This window comes from Netta rufina (assembly GCF_964035555.1).
Source record: "Netta rufina genome assembly, chromosome: Z".
Taxonomy (NCBI): domain Eukaryota; kingdom Metazoa; phylum Chordata; class Aves; order Anseriformes; family Anatidae; genus Netta; species Netta rufina.
The window spans coordinates 33,902,413-33,923,330 of NC_140126.1; the positions used below are offsets into that span (position 1 = coordinate 33,902,413).

At 39.5% G+C, this 20,918-nt stretch overlaps 2 protein-coding genes across 2 annotated transcripts in view; one reads left to right on the top strand and one right to left on the bottom strand.

The window, feature by feature from the left end:
- Positions 1-949: 949 nt before the first annotated feature.
- On the bottom strand, positions 950-19,346 carry OSTF1 (osteoclast stimulating factor 1). The gene is made up of 10 exons (XM_084305545.1): positions 19,225-19,346; positions 10,018-10,064; positions 9,437-9,487; positions 9,290-9,353; positions 6,130-6,183; positions 5,580-5,687; positions 5,091-5,140; positions 4,903-4,981; positions 4,325-4,423; positions 950-1,530 (listed from the first exon to the last, which is right to left on the bottom strand). The coding sequence occupies exons 1-10, from the start codon at positions 19,259-19,261 to the stop codon at positions 1,472-1,474; spliced, it is 648 nt and encodes a 215-aa protein (XP_084161671.1). The 5' UTR covers positions 19,262-19,346; the 3' UTR covers positions 950-1,471.
- A 129-nt stretch (positions 19,347-19,475) lies between these two features.
- Positions 19,476-20,918, top strand: part of CARNMT1 (carnosine N-methyltransferase 1) — a 30,508-nt gene continuing 29,065 nt past the window's right edge. Inside the window, exon 1 of the mRNA XM_084305563.1 lies at positions 19,476-19,566. The gene's annotated coding sequence lies outside the window, so the exon portion shown is untranslated. The remainder of the gene's footprint in view (positions 19,567-20,918) is intronic.

A 20,918-nucleotide genomic window follows, 5' to 3' on the forward strand; every position in this document is an offset into this window, starting at 1 on the left:
CCAGGTCACTAACAGCAGAGGAAACTATCTGCAGATTTGTGCAATGCCTCAGTCTTGCATTGTTCTGGTAAATCTAAAGCTGCCTTCTTTGGAAGGCATTCATTTGAAAACCTTTATCTGTATTTAGTTCTTTCCAGGATAATAAAAATACAAGTATCTGGTTCAATGGTCTAGAGCTACTTTTAATCTCTAAAATTCCAATTTTCATTTTTACCCTACCTTTCACAATTATTATTATTATTATTTTTAATTATCACAGACTATTTCATATTGGACTGAATCTGTCAAAGTTGCTAACAGCAAATTTAGCCAAAAAATTTAAAAAGTAAGACTGTATCACAAATACTTGCCAAACTCTCCTACCGTCACAAGTACTCCTCAGTAGGGTATAGTCTTTGGCTGAAGCTATTTCAGCAATCTGAATGAAATATTTCTTTAACTCTTCAGGAAAGCTTGAAAGTGGCTCAAATTCTTAGCTGTCTTTAATTCACAGGAAGAAACCACACATTTTAAAAATGTTTATTCACATACCTCTTTCAAAGATATACATCTTTTCCCTCATTCCTTCAAAAACAGTCAAGCTTTGAGGTAATTTAGGACAAATATAAGAACACTTAAAAAATAAAAGCAAGAGATCAGTAAAAAAAATGTAGGCAGGATAAATAGAAAAATATTCAGCCTTCTTTTCACTATGAATTGTTTCAATAGAATGCATTTCAAAAGCAAAACAATCAAGTCACTAAGTCCAAAATTAAGTGTATTTCTGAAGCAAAACTGACTTAAGCAATTATTTCACCTGAGTTTATATTTCAGGGATTGGGCCCACAGCAGTAGAGAAGAAAAAGCATCCAGGGACAGATCCAGATCCTACTACCCCTTACACTGAGAGAGATGAATAGGGAATTAAAAAAAAAAAAAAAAAAAAAAAAAAAAAAAAAAAAAAGCAAGCAACAACAACAAAACACTCCTAGGCTCAAGCCTCCAAAACCGTATGTTGTTGTACCGGCTCCACATGGAGCTCTATAGCAGCATCTGCATTCACGCCTGTCAGCCAGTACTGACGCTGCCAGTATTATCTTGCTGCACAATGGAACCTGTACCCAGGGATACTTTGGGGAATGTTAGCAATGGTGTCCTGCTGTCCCAGAGGGACCTTTCAAATTTGAGGATTGTATTCCAGAGATGCAAGGCACTTGCTGGGAAGGCCTGAGATGAAAACTGTGAGTTCAAAAGACTGTCCCCTCTGCCCATTCAAGAGATAAGAAAGGAAAGGCTAAGCCACGCATCCCCTGTCAGATAATTCCAAAGGAACTCTGACTTATAATGTGGCATCTTCTGATACACATGAAGATTGCTCCCTTGGAAAGCTATATTGGAAGACTGCAATACTTTAAGTAAGATAATTTTACAGTTTTAGAGAGACGCTTTGGAAATAGCATAGGTTACAGTTCTTCAGGCTGAATGGAAAAAGCTAATCGGAGTCTTCATCACCGAGGTATTCCTCCGCATTACTTAATGTTCGGACTGTACCTAGAAAAAAAGCAAAAAAGATCTCTTTTAGCCTGGGATAAAAATCAGACAAAAAAAAAAAAAAAAGATTTGCAACGCTTGTAAATCAGTATCTGAGAAAACTGATTTCTGTATCATTCTGGGATGCTAGCACTATACAGATGCTGGGACTGAAGATCTGGATTGCAAAGGTAGGGCTAAGCCAGTCACATCTCATATGTATGTAATGTAGTCTGTCCTCAGTGACCCTCAGGAGCCACCTCCTGGCTTGTTAGGAGCTGTACAGCAGAGATGGAACGCTCTAGTTGTATTTTCTGTATATGTTAACTTCAAATCAAAAAGGAAAGGAGGGCTGCACTGGCAGAAGAGTTTATGTAATTTTCTTCCAAGTGCTTAGATGGCTACAATTCTCCACTTAAAATCGAACACACTCCATCATTGTCTTCTCTTTCCTCACCTACATTTTTTCCTAAGCAAGCATTTCTTAGATCTAATTACTTTATGAGCTTATGCTTTTGAAAAAATGGTAAGCGGAACACAGGAGTACTGAAGTGCAGTACTACCTGGAGAACTACATCTATCTTTGGGACTAAACAAAGATAAACTGCAAAGGCTTTCTGTAATAAATAATTATTTTCCAGCAGATTTTCAAATATACAGTAACATATATCGTATATAATGTATAATATTCTGTACTATTGGGAGCAAAGAATCATAAGATCCTAGTCATAATTTTGCAATAATATATTTAATTATTAATATCAAGTGCAGACTTATGTAACGCACAGAAATAATCACCATGCTATACTAGACTTCTAGAATAAAAACGAGTAAATTTAAACTGACCTGCTGTATCATTTTGATAAAAGAAATATATGAAAGTTTTTTCTCTTTAGTAGGAAAAGAAAAGGAAGGAAAGAAACAAGAAACAGTAGAGCCCTGTGCTCAAGGGACCATGCTTTAGGAAAGGACAGATTCTGTTTTCTCAAAAGCAAAAGCGACACAATCTTTTTGCATTCGTATGGCGCAATTTTAATAACTCTCATTTCTTAGAATATACTTCAATAGTTGTGACATGTACACACGAATCTGTGTGTAAAAACGTAAAGCAAAATTGGACATTTAACTTGTGGAAGTTAAATGTAAGTAACCTTCCTTGGAGAAAACAAAACGTTTTATAGACAGACTGTGATATAAGCCATATCTGGTCCATATAAATAGGAACAAATTTGAAAATGGGGACAGGAAGACCACTGAAATAGGACTGAGCTTCTGAAAAAGAAACATATTTTAACCGAGAGATACTTGAAATACTGAAACGTAGAATCCAGTCATAGAAAAAAAGGAATGAATACAAATGACCAAGAAAATAGAGCAAACAAGAACAGACTAGCAGTATCACATAGGTTATAAATGACCAAATTTACAGAGAAAAACAAGTAAGGAAGCTAATATTGAACCTGCAGTTAAAAAACTAACATCGGCTCTCATATCAAGACAAACAAGAAAACTGTGCGAGAGTATCAGAGCCTGGCAACAGATGAAGTGACTAAGGATGAAAAATTAGTCAGCTGTGAAACAAAATAATTTAGGAGTGAAGCAAATGAACCAAAAGTAGGTAAAGTTTCTAGAGCCACAAAATGAAATATTAATATAATTATCTGGGACATTAGAACAGAAGATAGTCCCATACAAGGTGTCTAAACAAGACAGGAAAAAAAATAAGTCGTTCTAACAGGGATTAGATAACATTAGAAAAAAAAAACAAACAACAACACATATTGAAACAGAGGAAAGTCTGCCCCTGGTTACAACTGTTTTCTTCAGAGCCAAAATTGAGAGAAATAGTTTGTCAACATTTTCTAGGAAATCTGGGTATTACCTCTATGAAAAAGCTGATCAGTATTTTTGCTGCAACTGATCATCATTCTTCAAAGCTACTGTCAGATGTTCCATCATTTAACTCCCACAACTGCGTATTACCCACAAATAATTCCTTCTGTTCCCATGTTTTCCATGCTAGCCCTTCAACAGTACAGTTGCTAGACTGCATCCCACTGGTACAAGTTGTCACTGCCTGTGTCATTAAGACATTTCTCATCTTACATGTATGTGTAATTCACTTAGGGTTTCCACACAAATTTCAGCATCCTGAAAGTCACAGGTGATGTTGCTTATGTGACGCTGAACAATTCAGTACTTGTTCACTTTTGTAAAATGTCCTTTTTACCTCCCAGAAGCCTTTGTACACAGACATTGGGCTGTTAGGAAAGAAGAACACAAGTGCGAGGCAGAGAGACTATTTTGATAAATACCTGAAAGCATTCTTTCTTTATTCCTCCATTGAACATCACTTAGAGAGACATAGGAGTAAAAAGTTGTAAAAGCAGCAAGACAAAAACAAACAAACAAACCAAACAAACAGAAAAAAAGAGGAGCTTCTGCAGATATTGATTTAGTTTAGAAGAACAGAGAAAACATGCCACACTGCTTTATTCTCACACCCTGTTCCTTGTAGTATACTGCTCCTAAAGGAAGTTTCCATCCTCACTTTTCTTCTGAATAGCCCTTACTGTTTCCACAAATTCCTTTGCCTCTTGCTAAGTAGGATGGCATTTCATGTGGAGTCAACTACACTGGATGTGATGAACCACAGGCCTATCACACCTCTGCTGAACCACCTCATTCAAACAAACCCTTCCAAAGAACACTCTTAGCTCCAGAGTGATTATGACTAACAACATCTTGATACTCAGCTGAAATAGCGTGTCCTCCAAAGAGGAAAAAATTATCTGAAGAACAAAATTATAAATACCTGCACTCTGTTTCTTCTTAAGCAGTGAAGCACAAGCTGCATTGGTTGCCATGTCTAAAGCCAGTTTCTTCTCGTTGTTCTTCAGATCTGTTCTTGCCCCTTTATAACACAAAATTTCCACTATTAATCACTGTCCCAGGTATGCCTTGAGCAATGGCATTAAGTAAGACATGAGTTTCAGTAGCATGGGTAAAACAGCTCAGAATAATGGACAAGGAAATCTTATCTATGGACTGATCTGAAGTAGACTAAAAGATATGGATGAGCTTCCAAAAGCTACAGCTGGCTAGGGAAATTGCTGTCTGCTCTCCCTTTCCAAGAAGGAAACGGAACTGCTGTTCTGGGGTTAAGTGCCTAATTTTGTCCACATAGCAGGATGAAATTTAATTTAAGCAGGTGACATGTCTACTTTCTAAACAGCTGCCAGAATTTTCTGTAAGGCATATAAAGTCATGGCAGGTAAGCTGGCTAGAGATTGTACCTGGGTTATAGGAAAAAAGTTTAAATATACACATTAATAAAAATTCAGGAAGCTCGTCTGCCACACAGGTTGTTGAAATCTTGGTGAAGATCTTTACCCTTTGCCAGCAGCATCTCTACAATATCTGCATAACCTTTCCATGCAGCAGCATGCAAAGCTGTGTCTCCCAATTTGTTCTGTGGAGTTAGAGGGAAAAGCAACAGGATTAAAATACAGAAAAAAAAAACCTTTCAGCCTGTACCAAGGACAAATAAAATCAGATCTGTAGTGTAAGGGTCCTCCTACCTGTTGGTTTAACTCTAGGTTTGCTTGGGTAAACAGAACATCCACTATATCTGCAAAGAACAGGAAAAAAAGAGTTTACTGGAAACAAAATGGTCTTATTTACATTCATAGTACAGATTTTAGTTAAGATGCAAGGAAAGAGAGATCCAATCAGCTAATGAAAATCTCTAACAGCCAGAACATGTTCAGGAAACAACCAGTCACCAGTCACTACAACAAAATAAGCAACACTTTTTTTGTCTGTCCTTCTTCCCGCTCCACTTCTACCAGTTACAGTGATTAGAACGCCCACTTCAACAGCAACATCAAAACACATAGCGTTTGACAGACCTGAACTTCCCTTATAGCTTTAACTTCTCTTAAAAAAAAAATAATATATATATATATATATACATATATATAAAATCCTTGCTTTATTATTTAGCAATCTATCTAACAAGCAAATCAAGAAAATCAGAGGACAGTTATCTCCAATGAATTCTCCCATACCTTTGTGGCCTCCGTGGCATGCCCAGTACAGAGCTGTGTTTCCAGCTTTGTCTAAGCCATTGACCCCAACTCGGTTATCCAAACATTCTCTCAACCAGCTTAGATTGCCTGAAAAACAATTCTGTTTTACTGATTTGTTTTTTCTTTTAAAAGCTAATAGAAACATTACTTGGTTCTTTATGAAAACTGCCAGTCCTGCCATGAACATACAAGGAGAAAAAGTTATCAGAAACAGCTATAATTTGTAAAACAACCTGTCCAACTCATAGCAAACATCTCTTCCTCCTTCACAGGAGACCTTCAGGTCCCTGCACAGCTAAATGGATGACACCAACTTCTTCTGCTGTGTATACAATCATGTCACAGAGAGTGGCAATTTTCCCAGACTGTAAACCAGCTTCTGAAAGCTGCTGAACTTCAGCAAATAACTATCTTGACAGTTCAAGATATCAGATAAACAAAACAGACAGGGTAACTTCATTCTAAATACATTATTTTAACACAAAACAGTCTTTTAGCATTACACAACTAAAATCCAAGTCACACTTACCTCGCTTGGCAGCTTCATGCAATGGATTATCAATAGATTCAGCTTGCTCGGCCACTGAAATGAAACAGACAGTACATTCTAACTACATCTGAAACTGAAGAGATACTTGATTTCTGTACAGAAATAAAACTTGCTATTTGTTCTACAGGAGACAGTAATACATATTTGATTCACATATGAAAGGGGACTTGTGCCTGATGGACTAGTCAGATACACTTCAATTTCTTATGTATGGTAAAGCAATTCAGAAAAGCGCTTGTAAAAACTTCAAAGCACAGCACTGAATTGATCAGAGGTTGCAAGGCATTAGGTATCTGGTAATATTTTATCTCAGTTGTTACTTGCCTTTCCACAATTGGAATGTTCCTAAGTAACTGCATGTGACTAGGCTTTCAACCTACAGCTTGCCTTCTGTAGTTATAAGTGAATTATTTCCAAGGGGTCTCTGAAAGATAGCTAAGAAAACCCACTGTCAACAGACTTACAACTTATTTAACAGAGGTTTTTATTTTCCCTGGAAAACTTACAGGAGATCTGCAAATCATAACTGCAGAAGCAATGAATATAGCAGTAAGCAGATTCAAGTTGAGGCTTCTGTAGGTCTTTGCTTCATCTCACAAGCTTTAGGTTTTACTAGAGAAGAGAAGCCAACAAGTTCCTGGTCACTGTGCTGTTGCAACAGAAAAAAGAAACTGAACAGCACTGTGGAACAGCTGAAAGTGCAGCTGTGATTTGGCAACTCCTTTTTTTTTTAGTAGTTTTTAGGTGAAAAAGCTTGTTACTACTATGCAAACAGATAAATACAATCTGAGATGAGTAGACTCCCTATGTCCTTGCTCTACAGCTTGTTACCCTAGGCAGGGAGAATATAAGAGTATGTTTCTCAGATCCAACTGCTACTACAATCAGATGCAATGCAGGCAAATATATTTCAATTATCAGAAACAGAAGTCTGAAGATTGTCATAACGTATTCTTATTTCATGTTTCTCTAACTGTGAATAAAATAGAACTGCTAGATTCCAGTACTTCAGGTTCCAAAAGTTTGTGCCAGCAGTGAAGAGAATCCTAAAGTAGAGCAGAAGTGGACAGCCATCACATTAGCAGAATGCCCTAGTGATATTTGGTAGTGCTTGTAATGAACAGCAGAAAGCATTAACTTTCATAAAGCATAACACTCTCTCAGAAACCTAAAAATAATTTTGTCCTTATAAAACTGTCAGAAGTTCAGTAATAAGTATTTTTAATGCAGATAACACTTGCTCATAACTCTAGCTTCATCAGCTTTTCTATTCAGACATGTTCCTTCAAGCCCAGCAAGTGGAGTACAAGACCCCACCAGAGCCTCAGCAGTTTCACGCCTGTCTCCACCTTCCTCAAAAAGGTTGCTGAAGCACATGAGGAGATATCACTGTTTCAGTAGTTAAGACTAAAAACCTAGGCAGACCTAACCGTGATGACCAGCGGAAGCAAATTTATGAAGATTTTGTATGTCTAAAATGGAAAACATGTTCCTAGCACTCTTCATTCTTAGGTTCTACATAGGTTTCTGTTCTGCTTACACATGAAATTTTGCAAAAGCATGTGCACAGACATATCCTTCTGGCCTAAAATCAGAGCGGTTGAGGTTGGAAGGGTCCTCTGAAAGTCATCTAGTCCCGTGCCCCTACTCAGGTAAAGCCACCCAGAGCAGGTTGCCCAGGACCATGTCCAGACAGCTTTTGAAGACTGCCAAGGAAGAAGACCACACCACTTCTTCATAGGAGAGGTGCTCCAGTCCCTTCATCTTTATGGCCCTTCACTGTATTCGCTCCAGTAACTCCATGTCCCTTTTGTACAGGGGAGCTGAGAACTACACACAGTACTCCAGGTACAGACTCACCAATGCTGATGAAAGCTAAATGCTGCTCGGATAATTTTTGCAGTGAAAGACTGGAAGCAAGTTCTCCAAATTGATAGTTGCTGCTTTTATTTTAAATACAGCACACTTCAATGTCCAAAAGAAATTTGAGTGCAGGTAAGCACCTTTAAACTACTCTTGTATATAACAGCAATCATCTCTGGCAGGAATAGTCATTCTAGAAGTCACAAAGTTTTTCTGCAAGTGAAATTGTACACTATGGTCTCAATAACTGCACTGTAGTCCTCTACTCATATAATTCTACTAAGTACAGTTCAGGGTGGGGAACCATATAGCATTGCTACCATGTCTCCTGGTGAAGAAGGGACAACACAGAGCAACCACACAGTTACCAAAATACTAACAGTTCTGATGCAACCTGTCACGTGACTCTGCTACTCTGCCTACATTTCCTGGGTGGACTTGGAAGAATTTTGCTGTGATTACCATACTAATGGCTTTTCAAAATGATTTTTGTTGAATGTGAAAAAGCAATTTCTATTCTGTCAAAACAGGTATGTTTAATGTTGGTGCAATCAAGAAAACATTTCCTTCTGTGGCTGAATAGGTTCATTAAAAACCAACAAATGTCAAACAAAACAGCCCTATTTCTTCAGCAGGGTAAAAAAAAGACAAAAAAGCAAAGGATATCTACAGAACTGCTCATCTGCTTTAGACTCCTGTCCACATACAGTATTTACTTAACATTTCAACTATTGATAATCTATCTGTCTAAGAAGCCACCCAGAAGCTCTGCCAGCTTCTCGAGCTCCAAGTTATGAAAGGACTTGTGTCCATCATTAGATTTATTTAAAAACAAACAAACAAACAAAAAAAACACCTCAAACCAAAAGCAATATACAAACGGAAAGAATACATCTAAGACACTGCTACTAAGATCTTAAAAGTTGGAATACATTCACTAAGGATATCAAAAATGTAAGCCCATGAGTTGCGTGCATCCTATAGAATCCTCCCTTATATCCATGTGTTCTTCCTCTCAAAACTAAGAACATCTCCTGCTGTTACATGCACACTTAGAAACAAATACTTGGCAAACTCACAGCCTGTACACTGCTGATGAATAGTGATATTCATAGTGTAAGTGATATTGCAGAAGTATTCCAAAATACCCTGGCAGAGTACTGTTAAATGCCAATATTGTTAACAGTGTCTGAAAGAAAGTGTATCAGTAATTTTCATTTGGCCATTTCCTTTGATTGTGAATGATCTTACCAAACGAAATTATTCTAGACATTACCATAGTTGCTTGGAATTAGTCCAGTTCTCCCTTTGCAAGTTCCTTTCCACCAGTTTGTATCACTCTGAAGAGAAAGGAGAAAAGAGTTTATAAGGGATATACTGCATCTCAGAAGTATATAGTCTGTACGGGATGTGTCAGACTCACCATGTCTGAGATGTAAATGATATCTCCTTCTTCAAAGTACAGTTCATCTGGCTTAAAAAATAATTAAAATAAAAGTAAGGGTAAACAGAAATCTGGGTGTGTATAATTAAGTAAAATAAATACCTTTAAAAAGCAGAGTCTATTCAGTGTTTCTTTCAAAATGACCATAGTTCTAATTCTGTAGGTACTAGACAACTGCCTGACAGTCTGATACTGTAGTTTGACTTGCCTGCAGCTAACTTTTTGGATCTGTCATCTTCCTGACTGCTAAAGAAAGACTGTGGTCTTTCCAACTGAACACTGTGCAACAAAAGCAGTGAAATATATCTTGTTTGTTAACTTCTTCCCCTTTCTTGGCTGGTCACAGTTCATCAACTCTCTCAGTTCTCTCTCAATTATCCTTGTTGCCTTTGGAAGAAAAGAAAAGTCATGTTTAAGAACCAGTACCCGTCAACACACGTTTTCAATGAAAAAGTAGTACAGCAAGTCTGATAGTCCAATCCTAGCAGAACTAAAGAAATGTTATTATAGAAAAGTTTTAAAAGAAGCCCCTCCAAATCCCAAAATCTGGATATACTTACTGTTCTGGGTTCAAATGTATACAGGGCTCTGAACACTTTAACCTGCCCTAAAAAAATATAAAAAAATAAAAATTATTAATACCATGCTTTCTAAACACTGCATACACATACAGCCCCCAAATCCAAGTAAATTCCTTTTCTTAACCCTTAAAACTGCTTGCTGAATGAGTTTGTGGTACGAATTTTTATCAATGAAAGTAATGATGAAAACACTGAACCAAGCAGCGTGATTCTGAAGGAAATGGGTCAACTGACCAGTCCTACACATCTAACAGTCTTCATGGCTAACCATGTAAATCAACTTAAGTATTGTCACTGGTTTCTGAGATAAATTGCAGTTTCAATCATTTACTCACCCATATACTTGTTTTTTTTTTTTTTTTTTTTTTTTTTTAAATAATGTCAATTTCTACAGAATTAAGGAAGGAATAAAGAAACAAAGCAATGACTGATGTCTGTCCTATGCTCTCATACTTGCAGTCATTATTAATCAAAAAAATAACACAATGGCACAAAAATCATTGAAGGACTTGAAGTAAAATGATCATGGTCAGCAAGTCCTATTTATGTAATGTACAACTTATAAGGTATTCTGCTTACATGCTTAAAATAACCTAGTGTTTATAATTCCACTGAGTAAGCAATGTTTATTTTAATAGGGCAGTTTTAAGAGACTCTTATAGCAGCATCCAGGCCCGGAAAACATAACTTTAGCACAGAGAGGCAGAAATTTAACTACATTAACTGCAAGAGAATCATCCCTGTAAACATTTAAAAATACTCAATCTAGGTGTATTTCGAGCATACAAAGCAAAAGGTATAAGATGGGTTCAGGAGAAGAAACACATACATTCTATAATTTTATTAATTGAACTGCTGAAATATACTGAGCTGGATGGAAAAATATACACACATTTGTTTGCTTTTAAATATCACAACTATGTAAGTAAGCCACGCTGTACTGCAGGTTCTTAAATTATATTTCACGTTATGCAGACTAACTTATAATCAAAGCAGTTCTTTGGTTCATTAAGACAATGCACTACTTAGAAAAGGCTATTTATATTTTCTGTCACTGATGAATTTACTGCCAAAGATTCACACTGTACAACAAAGTGTGGTTACACAGACTCTTGCACAGTATGTTAAGGTGTAAATTATGTGGAAAGAATTGAGCAACAAGAGAGTAAGTTTCCCTACCTCTTAAGAATAACCCCTTATCCTTCTCTAAAGAAGAGGAGGCAAAAAATGTCTCGAGATACTTTCTTAATAGAGGTACTCTTTCTGACCGCAAATAGCCTACTGACGGGAGTTTTAGAGTTTAAGCATTTTGGCTAACTTAAGGGCTTTAGAAATCTCAGTCTAAATATATATATATGCTGACAGGCTTGAGAAAGAGGGATGGTACTCAACTGTATAAGCTGCCATATTGATCAGTCTGCCATTTTGATCGATATCCTGAAGTCTTGGAGTAGCTTTTGAAAGACATCTTCAAATACCTCTAGATGTTCTTGAGCAAGAGCCATAGCACAGTCTATGTTTATATAGGGACATCTATCAATGCATAACTGCTATGCAAAACATTTATCTAGTACTATTAAGCTTTTTTTATGTCTAAGTACATGTAATGATATATCCATAAAATTGAACTGTTAACTTTCTTAATTACCAAACGTATGCACGTTTTTTTCTTCCAGTTTGTAGCTATATCCCATGCTTCTCCCAGATATTTTTTTTTCTCCTTGAGAATTCTAATTCTATTAGAATTCTCTCTCACACAGCAGCCATTACTTAGACATAACGGGTTCAACACTTTACAGACCCACACTCCAGAAACTAACTACCTGTACTGTGGCAGCAGCTAAAAAGAATGAAACCCCTATTCATTACGTGGATTGAAATGATGAAAACAAAACAAGCAAACAATAATGTGTCATAGACGCAAGTGCTTCAGAATTAAGTGTCCAAACTGTGACTAGTAGTCAATAAAAAAAAAAAAAAACAAAAACACATATGGAGAAAGAACAAGGGGTGACAAACCAGGATGGGTAACATAAAGGGGTGGGTGGTACAGAATACTGTTCCTTATCTAAGACTTTTTCTTGAATAGATGGCAGTAAAATGCACAAAAGGACTGCACACTATATACTTTAATGACTTTAAGCATCAAACACTACTTTTCAAGGTTCTACTTAAGTAAAAGGAGAAACTGGAGACCAAAAGGGAAGAATAACAAATAATAAAGCAGAAATGGTAAGATGGCAGAAGATAGAGAAAAGCAAGAAATATAGATCTTTGTACAGCATGCATTTCCAGTAATAATGTACTACACGCATACCCAGAGTTTAACAGTTTTCTAAAACTGGGGAAGTTTTAGAAAATGTAAATACTGAAGCTGATAAAAGCACTGTTGAAATGTTTTTTAAACTAAAGGTAATTTGTTTTCTGTTTATGTTTTATTCTATACAATAGAAATACAGAGTTACTTCCCCAAATGTTTATTCATGGCTTCACAGCACAGCACATTCCTGAACATTTCCCTCTGATGAAGTACAGATCTGCATCTACAAAACAGTAAGTCTGGTAAACTTTAGTTTTACAGTACTTCATATGGAGTTAAACACTACTTACTACTGGCATTTTCAAATTATCTTTTAAGTATTTCTTGATAAACAGATGTTAAGCCTGTTTACATTGCTGCATTTAAGAGCAAAGAATAATATGATTTTAGCACTTCACAGGGTAAATTTTTTTTTCTCCCAGAGATTAATTAAATCTCATAAATTAATGAGATTTAAAAACAACAAAACATAGGGACTCAAGGGGCATATTAAACTAGTGCCCCCATTCTGGAAATACCAATAACCTGTTTTTTACTAGGCACACGAGTAGCCACAATCACTTGAATACAAGTACTTTTATCTAGCAATGCACATCCCTAGGCTTGCATACAAAATTACATCTTTTCCTGGCTAGTGTCCTCTGGAATAAGCACAAAATTAGAAAGTGCCTGAGGACCTGCTGTGCTCCTCTTTACTACTCTCCTTTCACTAACCACTTTGTAAGATTCCGGTAGGATGGAGATGATGGTTATTAGCACTGATTTAGATTTGCTTAAGTAGACTGGCTGCACCTCCTGAACGGGTATTTCTAGAACAAAATAACCAAAATGCAAAAGACACATCTACTTTCTTATTTTATTTTATTTTTGAGGTCTCAAGGTATCAGGCTAAGATTAACAACTTTGTTATCAGCATAACTAACAAAGGCAGTACCACTTCTGAAAATAAAAAGTAGAAGCACAGTGCAGAGATATCTCACGGTAACTGCAGGGACAAATCTGAACAGTCCTTTTCAGTTCCGTACTTCAGCCACAAGTCTGCCTTTTCCCTTTTCACAGGATTTTTATTAAACATCTATAATACAACTATCTGACAAAAAAGGATAATTTATTACACACACTACACAGTCAAGTGAACTCAGCATACAAAACACCCACGTCACAATTTAACAAACCCTCACCCAGCAGCAGGACAAGGTGAGTCAACCTAAATTCCTCTGAATTCTTTCTGATAATTTCTCCTACAGAATGCTTTTATCAAGAAAGGGAACAGGCAACTCAGATTCCTCTTAACAGTTGAGTAACAAATAACACTCATGAAAGGAAAGAAACTGTGGTACTAAACAGTAACAACAGTTTAAAAATGCAGCTTCTGATATATACTGAACTACACAAGACCTCTACTGGGTTTTCCAATACAAAGTTTAAAAAAAAAAAGTTTTTTTTCAAAGGACTAGAAACTTTGTTTCCTAACAATTTTGATTTTAATTGCAGTATCATTAATAGAAAGTTGTTTTCAAAGAAGTGCTAAGTGTTTTTGCAACAAATTTAGTTGCAGCAGATTTAGTTTCTCTCAGTAATGTTCCCCCCCCCACTTCCCTTCTGTCCTTTTACACCAGCTTCTCAATGCTGTCACAGACACCAGCATTAAAATTCCACTCAATTTGCACCTAAAGCATTTTCTGCTTTCCTCTTATTTGCTTTCACCTGTGAAAGAAAGAGAAGAGACTGATTCTTGCATGGCATTATTTATTTAGCCATCTCAGTGAGGCCAAACTTCTAGCACTAAAGGGGAGGGAAAACAACTTTGTTAGTCAATTTGTATTACTTATTCAGCAAAAACAAACAAACAAACAAAACTAACAATAACAAAAAACACACAGCACGACACCTTCCTGGATGTGAGAGCCATTTATTTTAGTTAAAATAGTCATGATTATAAGCCAATCAAGGCTTGGCTCCAGTGAACCAATACAGGTCTTTTGCTAGAATTTTACATCCTGGTTCTCCTGCCAGAGACAGACACAATCAAATTTCACTGAATGATCCAAACAACATTTTACAAATCAGATATTGGTCACGATGGAGCATCTTTTCATCGACTACATTTAGAGTGAGTAGCACTAGACTACCATAAAAATCAGAGTAATTAACTTTCTTTAGATAAAGACTCCCTGGATATCACAGCGCACTGTTACAGTGCCTGTAACAGAGGGAATGGGATACTCTCCGCACTGCGGACCCTGGTCTTCTACACACAAATTAGAAAACTTCAAGTCCATCAACTTCCATAAGAGTTCAAACTAATTCTTGGCTAACTGTCACCAGCCATTAGGCTGCGACCATCCTCCAAGGCTGCACAGACAAAGCTGAGAATAAGGGAGAGTCTAGCAGAAATTTGATTAACAACAACTAATTTCAATCCCCACCTGTAACAATTTGACCAAAAAGAGAAAGTATGAATAAGCTCCAGGGTAGGGAGAAAAAGGACAGGTTCAAGGGCCTATGCAAGTTTCAGAGTCTCCTCCCAGAACACAAATTGTGCATTTTGATGCACATTCAGATGATTTTCTCTGAAGCATGCAAAACATCTTCTGCCTCACAGATGATGTGCTGTCACAAACAGTTGGTGCTTTCTCAGTGTTGATTTAGGACCCTACAAAGGAATTACACAGCCTGGCAACAGCAGCAATTGGAAGCCACGATGCTTTTTGTGAGAGCTGGCATTATGGGAAAACTATAGATCAGGATCATTTGTGATATGTTTGCACTTCACTTTAACAAGGAAAGTAATGCTTGTGTTATGATAATGCATGTGTCTTTGGAAGCATGCTGTTTTCTTAGAAGGACATTAAGGGCAGATGGAAACTTTCCTCCCCTGACTTTTCAGGAACAGGAAAATAAGGTGCTGTTACACTCAGACGTTCAAGAAGGATTAAAGAGTGGGAATATGTTTTACAGGACTGCTCCTTGAAATCTGGCATTTTGCTCAAAGATTTTTGCATAGAGACACAACTGAGTACAATACAACATTTAAGGACCACTTTAAGACAGACAAGAAGTAGAGGTACCAGTGTTTAGAGAGCCAGCTTCCACTTTTAAATAGCGCTCTGTTAGAAAAGTGAACAAGGGCACACAAATGGGAGGGGGGGAGGGCAGGGGGGCATTAATCCAGCAAAAAAGACTGGGACTCTGTTTAGGGATACAGAGAAATGAATCCAAAGGACAGACTGGTACCAGCATAGATGACAAAGTGGGGTAGCCCAGCAACAACCATGGACTGCACCCATCAATAACTGGAGCAGAAAGAACAAACAGCGTTTGTTTACAGAAAATCAGAATTAAGAATATTCTCAGTGAAGATATATGTGGACACTTTGTGTTTGATGCATACAATTTCATAAATTAATTTTGATCAGCAGTTTGATGTTTTAATCTTCCTCTTCTTAGCAGTTTAATTTTCCAAATACAGAGAATGCCTTCACTTGCAGGAAGCCTGTTTGTAGCCCCAGCAAGCAGCTTGCAGTAAATGGAGGGTCCGGGGTCAGAAACGGAAATTTAGCATTCATGTTGGTGCTGTTTAATAGTTGTGCTAATGTCCGCCCCACAGCCTCCCACTTTCAAGCTCGAGGCTAAGGCACAGCTCCCCACACTCACATGCTCACCTCTCCCTAGCTGACAGAAACCTTTCAGTGACTACAAAAGGGATTAGTTTGAGCCATCTGGCTGTCAAGACCTTAGCGTACCACTCAGGGTATATTTTCTGCTCCTGTGACTCCTGTAAGTGCCACAGCTCCTACTTCATCTCAGTAACATGAAAAGTACTTGACTGTGGTTCAAACTAAATATTTATATTCAAAATTCTATTTTTAACTGTGAAAGCTACTAGTGGCTGCGAAGGCAACAGACCTACTTTAAGGCAGTGAGCCGTTCTGTTACATATGTTATGTTTCCTTCTGCCTCCCTTCCTATCAACTGGAATCATTTTAAATTGTAATTTCCTTGGGACAAAATCCTGTCTTTCTCTGTAAAATGTAAGTATTATGTGGACTCTGTGCCAGGATCAATAAATCTTACCTTATCGGGATAGTACGAAAATAAGGAAGATTTCTTTAAAAATATTAACATAACATTTTCAGGTCCCGAAAAGATGTTGCTGCACGAAGTGTAAGGCTCAAGTCAAAAAAGTGTAATCACAGAACACTGTTTAAGGAAAAAACTAGCACAAGTCAATACAGCTTGTCAGGTTCAAAGGATTTATTAAGTAGTTTTTGTAAACAGAATCAACATCAGACACAGAATGTTTAAGAGGTTAATGAACTCTAAAAAGAATAATGTAGTTTGAGACATCAATAGAGCTTTTGAAAGACGGAGGAGAAATCCTACCCTTGCGTAGTGAAGGAAAGCTAGAAGAAAGCTTCAACTATTCTCAGCTCCCACTCCACTCTTTTGTATCTCCAGTGGCAGGTCTAAATAGAAAAACAGGCCTGAAAGCAAGAATGGTATGAAGAGCCTCAGCAGAAAAGCAAAGTGAGGAGATGGCTTCTTTGAAAGCTGGATTGTTTTAAAGGAAAAAGTCACAAAACGATAAAAATTAGAAGCTTCCTAAAGCCACTAAAAACAACCACAGCCCCTTACTGAAAGGTTAACCACAGTTGCCAAAATATAGCTCAAGAGCTGACAAATGTATCAGACAACTGTCTAAAATCTAAAATGACAAAACCCCCTCTTCACAAAGAAATCCAATGCACTGCTCATGCAGCAGGATTATTAGAAGTGAAGAGTATTTGATCAGGTAAAAATCTCTCATGTACAGAAGAAAACCACATTTAATGCTGTAATTAGTATTCTTCCCTTAGCACGTCCTGTTTTGCACATTTTCAAAGCACTGTCTGGCCTTCCAGCTGTAATCTCCAACAGCCCCATGATGAACACTCTCACTGTTTTAGAAATGAGTATTTCACTACACATACTTCTCTACCACTGGCTGCATCTCCTTCCATTTCTACCTAGTTTGCAGTTTTTCCTATTTAAAAAATAAATAAATAAATAAATTTGTAGAGAACTGCAGCAGCCGAAGTCTTGTTTCCTATCTGTCTTGAATTGTAACTATTCAGTGGCAAGGCAAGCAGGTTTGATGTCCTCTGACACAGGCTACGTATCAGGTTACAGTCTGGATACCTAATAATAACGAAGAAAAATTAACAGCCTCATCAAATGCACTGAGAAAACATTCCATCATCTGCAGCCTAGAAGTTGCTAACAGATACATCAATTTGTATCAAAAGCTACAGGAATTGTTTCACAACATGCAGCCCCTATATTTATGTCTTTAAGTTGCTACATTTTAATGCCTATAACCCCAAGAGATCCAATGACAGTATTAAAAACATAACTGGTATTATACACAGAGAGAAGCCAGCTGTACAAAATATTTTGGAGTAAACTAGAAGACAGTCTCTTCCTGCCTTGGAATTACATTAACACAATAGCCTCACTTTCTCTTTTCAAAAAGAAGACGTTTTTCAAAAAGACTTTCATTAATTGACCCTGAGAACAACTACTAAGAAAGCCTTATTCTCTTCCTCTTTCTTCTTCTGCCATTTATTTCTACCCATTTCCTTTTGCTGTGTCAAGCAATCATGTGGTAAACCAGATCAGCAAGTTCATTGTAATATAAGAATAACCTAACAAGAAAGTGTTCTGTAGTGTCGGAACACCAATCCAGCTTGCCCCATCACTAAACAGAATGGAAAAGGGATATGGTGCAGGTACAGAGAACCTCACCTTTTGATGGCAGCCTGCATTTTATCAGATCAGTCGTACCACAAAACTGCATCGCAGTAAACTCGTGAAGAATGCCCAACATTAGACATAAAACGCCGGAGTTAGCCTTGTAGCTCTGGGAGGTTAAATAGCTTGATTCCTGAAATTCCTTAAGAATCTTAACTTTAACCCATCTTTCTGCAAATCGACACTGAGTTACCCACTCTAGATTTTTTTTTTGTACATATTTGGCTGTTAAAATAACACCACACCCTTTCAGAAGCCCACAGATTTCCTCATACAGGTTTTCAATGGCAGACCACAAGGGCCATACTTCTAGTACTGCCTTATTTTCCCCGTGGGCAAGGTCAGTTTTGAAAGATGCTTAGCAGATTAAAGAGCAGAGGAAATTCCCCCAGGGGTGGAACTCCGCATTCAGGGAGCTTTCACAGATTTTGCTTCTGCAGGTAGGTAGATAGATGGGTTAAGTGTCCTAAACTGGTGTTGCACTTCCTCTAAACGAATTCAAAAGTTACAAGCTGTTCAAGTGTTTGGTTAGGCTCGAGGTATTTTTGGAAAGCGTTAAGAAGAAAGCTAAACCTAATAGCTTAAATTTTGACAGAGGAGCGTGTACGTTGACCCGCAGGAAGACATCTTTACCCTAAGTTTGAAAACTACGCCACTTCTAATCATTCTTTTCAGCACGTTTTTAGAAGGAAAAAAAAAACCAAAGATGTGCTTTTATGTGTTTTTTTTTTTTTTTTGTCAGGCCGTGGAAGCTAACTCTCCGCGACAGGGGCCCGGGGCAAGAGCTCCGCCTCAGGGCGCTGGCAGGGGAGTAGGGGCGGGCGGCGGGGGCTCCCCGCGGGGCTGCTCCCGAGCCTCGGCCGCGGGACTCGCCCCGCACCGCCTCCCTGACGGCTTCCCGGCCAGCGGGGGCCTGACGGGGCCTTCTGGAAGCTTCCCCGGCGCCGCGGCGCCCAGCCGAGGAAGAGGAAGGCAGCGGGAGGGCGGCTCGGCCCCGCGCCCCCCTCCGCGGGGCTCCGTCAGCCGGCACCCGGCTGCTCCGCGGGCCGCCGGGACCCTCCCTCGCGCCTTACCTGGCTTGGCCGGCTTGGGCGGCGGCGGCTTGGACATGGCTGCGGGCGGCGGGGCGAGCCCTCTGCGGGCTCCCGGCGGCGGCGGCGGACGAGGAAGGCGAGGACGGGGAGCGGGAGGAGGAAGGAGGGAGGGAGGGAGGGCGGTGGCGATGGGCGTGTGCAGCGCCCGTGCCGTGCGCAGCGCCCCCTAGCGGCGGCCGCGTGGTGCCGTGCGCAGCCACCCCCTGCGCGCCGAGGCCCCGCCCCTCCTGGCTCGCCCCCGTCGCCCCGGCGGCGGTTGGCGGCCGTTGGCGGCGGTTGGCGGCGGTTGGAGCGCGGGCGAGTAGCGGCGGCAGGCGTGAGGTGCGCGGTGCCCCGTCCCCGCTGCGTGACGGGGGCTCGGTGCCCTGCGGGCCGGCTGCTGCCCTGCGGAAGGGCCGCGGGCGGGGCGGTTGGCGCTGGCCGCTCTGCCGGTGTGTGTCGGCGGCGGTTCGCGGGCGGTGCTGCGCCCGGGCAGCGGCGGGGGGCGAGCTGCGTGAGCCCTCCGGCAGCTCCGCGAAACGGGCGGGCGGGTTCGGTGCCCGGTCTGTGGTGACCGAGGGGAAACGTGGTGTGGCCGCTGGTGCTGCAGCTCTGTCACCCCATGCCGTTAGAAACAGGGCTAGGGCACCGGCTTGGGGGAGCCAGAGTGAATCTGTGTTCTGTTTAAAGGTGCTGAGCCGAGGTGGGTAGGCTAACGTAGGAGTTCCGTGTTACAACACTGGAGACAAACGTGCCTTCCTACTTGGGGCTACACGTTATTCCGGGGGAGGAAGGGGTGATAGTTTTTTTACATCGTGCTGGTTCTTGCTCATGAGGTGGGATTAACTTTTGTGTAGACAGTGACGTAAATTTGGGTCCAAAGCTCGGCACCTGTGTCCAGATGTTAGTTTGTAACAGCTTTTTTTTGTGGGTCAAAGGCTAACCCTCAACAACACGAATCTTACTGATTTTCTTTAATAGCATTGTGTTTTCATGGACCAAGTCTTATCATATCCTGAGAATGGGTAATCTGCTTACACTCTCTAAATAGATAGTCAATACCATGAACATATCATTGACCTAGAGAATTATTAGATTCTTAGAAAACCCTTGCATGCTGATTTGTAAAGTTTACCCAGTATGCAGCGTGATTGCAGAACTGTGTCTTGTCATACTGGCGATGACTCTTGGACTAGTCAGTACATCCTCATTTTTTTTCCTAACAGAGAAAACACTTAAGGCAGCCACGCAAAGATTGCAGTGCAGATCTGTGAAACAAATGCAAAAGGCTGAACTCTCAGATTGGGGCATTTGTGTGTGGTTAAGCACTTATTGATTTGTGTGTGCTCTTGGAAAATTATGTCTGACAAATGCTTGACAAAGTCCATAGACTAGTGATACAGTCAAGAGAAAAACCTGTTCTGGAAGAAAGTTCTGGGTTAAGAGTTAGAGAAAGACAGGATTATGTGTTTTGGCGGCTCTGACATAGGAAGGTGTTCAGTCAGCCCTTGCTACCTATCCTTCTGCAACACTACAGCAGTTAATTGGATGGTAAACTAGAAGGAGTTCATTCAGCTGAAAACTAACATTCATCCTTTCCCTCCCATTCTGCAGAACTGTTTTTCAGCTGGAGTAGTTTTCTGCTGCAGTGCACCTTGGGCTCTGCAAACACCTGTTCCAGAAGAAAGTTTTGG